Source organism: Corapipo altera, unplaced genomic scaffold (assembly GCF_003945725.1).
Source record: "Corapipo altera isolate COAL_440 unplaced genomic scaffold, ASM394572v1 59222, whole genome shotgun sequence".
Lineage (NCBI taxonomy): Eukaryota > Metazoa > Chordata > Aves > Passeriformes > Pipridae > Corapipo > Corapipo altera.
Genome location: NW_020888288.1, coordinates 1 through 3,031, shown reverse-complemented (window position 1 = coordinate 3,031; position 3,031 = coordinate 1). Strand labels below are relative to the sequence as shown.

The 3,031-nt window shown below is 69.1% G+C and overlaps 1 protein-coding gene across 1 annotated transcript; it reads left to right on the top strand.

Annotated features, from left to right (window-relative positions):
* Positions 1–306: 306 nt before the first annotated feature.
* Positions 307–1,611, top strand: LOC113941920 (uncharacterized transmembrane protein DDB_G0289901-like; the record flags this gene model as incomplete). The annotated part of the gene is made up of 2 exons (XM_027633053.1): positions 307–1,243; positions 1,292–1,611. Coding segments are annotated over exons 1-2 (1,183 nt in total), but the record flags the coding sequence as incomplete, so codon positions are not given.
* Positions 1,612–3,031: the final 1,420 nt, after the last annotated feature.

Here is a 3,031-nt window from a genome sequence, read left to right as displayed (position 1 = left end):
CCCCCCCCTCCAGGGCCGTGCCCGTGCTGGGGGTCCTGGCGGTGCTGCATTTGGGGGGGGCCCTGGGGGCGGTGGGCGCCGTGGCGGCTCTGGGGGGGCCCCCGGCGCTGCTGCTGCTGCCGCGGGCGCTGTTCGGGGCTCTGGCGGCCGCGCTGGCTCTGGGGGCTCTGGGGGGGCTGCGGCGCTGCGGGGGGGGCCGCGGGAAGCGGGGGGGGGCGCGGACGGGGGTCCCGCGGCTGGTGGGGGCGGCGGGGGCCGCGCTGAGCGCGGGGCTGCAGCTCTTCGGGGCGCTGCAGGTCTGGGGGTGGGGGGTGAACCCCCCCCCGGGGCCCTGGGCCTGGTGGGGACTCCAGCTCGGGGGTCGCCTGGCCGACATCGCCATGGGGGCGGCGCTGGCGGCCTTGGCGTTCGTGGCCCCCCCGAACCGCTGCGGCGCCTCCGGGGACTCCCCGGAGCCCCCCGAGGGCGGCGGGCGGGGGGGGGAGGAGGCGGGGGGACCCCCCGAGTCCCCCTTCGAGTGTGACGGGGACCCCACGGCCGGGTACCGACCCCCCTCCCCCATCGACCTGCGCCGCTCCATCGACGAGGCCTTGGGAGCGCCGGGAATGTTCCGCATCGGGAACGGCGGGATCGGGGGCCCCGGGAACACCGGGAATACCGGCGGCGGCGTTATCAGGAGCACCGGGAACGCCGGGAAGGCCAAGAACAATGGGATCAGCATCATCGGCAGCTCTGGGAAAACTGGGAGCAATGGGAGCACCGGGATCAGCGTCATCAGCACCACCGGGAACACCGGGAACACTGAGAACATCGGGAACACCGGCACCAGCACAACAGTGTTACCGGGGGTCGGCACAACCCAGGGCATGGGCACAACTGGGGGAACTGGGATGGGCACAACTGGTGTGACTGGGAGTGGCACGGCTGGAACAACGGGAACCACCACAGCTGGAACCCCAGGAACCACCACTGCTGGAACCCCAGGAACAGCCACAGCTGGAACACTGGGAGCCACCACAGCTGGAACCCCGGGAACCACCACTGCTGGAACATCAGGAACCACCACAGCTGGAACAATGGGAACCACCACAGCTGGAACACCAGGAACTGCCACAGCTGGAACCCCAGGAACCACCACTGCTGGAACACCAGGAACCACCACAACTGGAACATCAGGAACCACCACAGCTGGAACACCAGGAACCACCACAGCTGGAACACCGGGAACTGCCACAGCTGGAACATCAGGAACCACCACAGCTGTAACCCCAGGAACCACCACAGCTGGAACACCGAGAACCACCACAGCTGGAACACTGGGAACTGCCACAGTTGGAACATCAGGAACCACCACTGCTGGAACCCCGGGAACCACCTCAGCCGGAACACCGGGAACCACCACAGCTGGAACATCAGGAACCACCACAGCTGGAACATCAGGAACCACCACAGCTGGAACATCAGGAACCACCTCAGCCGGAACACCGGGAACCACCACAGCTGGAACACTGGGAACTGCCACCTCTGGAACACCAAGAACCCCCACCACTGGAACCCCAGGAATCACTACTGCTGGAACTGCCGGGACCGGCAGCACCGGCACCAAGGGGGGTGACAGAGCTGGCACAGCTGGCACAGCTGGCACAGCCAGTGCACCTGGCACTCATGGCACAGCTGGCACAGCCGGTGGGACGGAGCTCAGCTCCCCCGGCCCTCTTGGCACAACTGGGGGCAGCGGAACAGCAACACCAGGAACTGGCACCGCCAGCACACCTGGGACACAGGTACCAGGCACCACGAGCACCGCCGGCACAGCTGGCACAGGTGGCACAGCTGGGACACAGGGTCCTGGCACCCCTGGCACAGCAGGTCCTGGTACAGCAGTTCCCAGCACAGCTGGCACGGCCAGCACACAAGGTCCCACCAAACCTGGCACACCTGGCACCACTGGCACAGTGGGCATGGCTGGCACAGCTGGCACCGCTGGCAGCCCTGGCACACAAGGTCCCACAAAACCTGGCACCCCTGGCACCCCTGGCACCCCTGGCACAGCTGGCACAGCTGGCACAGCTGGCACAGCCGGCGCACGGGGTCCCAGCACGCGGGGCCCCCCCACCGCCCCCCGCCCCTCTGCTCTGTCCCGCGCCGCCTCTTTGGGGGGTCCCCCCGCGGGGTCCCCGGGGGCGCGGGGAGGGGCCCGGGACACCCCCTCCCCCCCGGGGACAGGCCCGGGGGGGGCCGACCCCCAGCACCCCCCCGCGGGGACCCCCCGGGGCCGGGCCCCCCCCCGCGGCGCCCCCCCCAGGGCGGGGCCGGGGGGCCCCCCCGCCCCCCCCCCGCCCCCCAAGCCCACGGTGGGGGGGTCCCCGGGCCCCCCGGGGACGGCGACAGCCGCAGCCCGGGCAGTGACACCATAGACTTGTAGGGTGCGGGGGGACCCCCGGGGCGCCCCCCAACACACCCGGGGGGGCTGTGGAGAGACCCCGGCCCGGCCACCCCAGCCAGGGACCCCCAGGACCCCCCAAGTCCCTGAGACTCCCAAATAGGGGTGAAGACCTCGGGACCCCAAATTCCTGAGACCCTCAAGTGCTGATGACAATCTGGGGACCCCCAAGATGTCCCCCCAGGTCCCCAAGACCCCCCAATATGGGTAACAAGCTGCCCCTCCCCCGTGTCCTTGAGACCCCCCAAGTGCTGGTGCCAATCTGGGGATCAACCACCCCCAAAGATCCCGAGACCCCCAAATACGGGTGACAACCTGGGGACCCCCAAGTACCTGAGATCCCCCAAGTGCTAGTGACCACATGAGGGCCCCCCACAAGTTCCTGAGATCCCCAAACAGGGGAGACAAACTGCCCCCCCAAGTACCTGAGACCCCCAAAGAGGAGTGAAAACCTTGTCCTCGACACCCTCAAGCTCTGGTGACAATCTGGAGACCCCCCCCAGGTCCTCGAGACCCCCCAAACACGGGTTACAATGTGGGTACCACCCAAGTCACTGAGACTCCAGGTGCTGGGGGCAACTTGGGCAC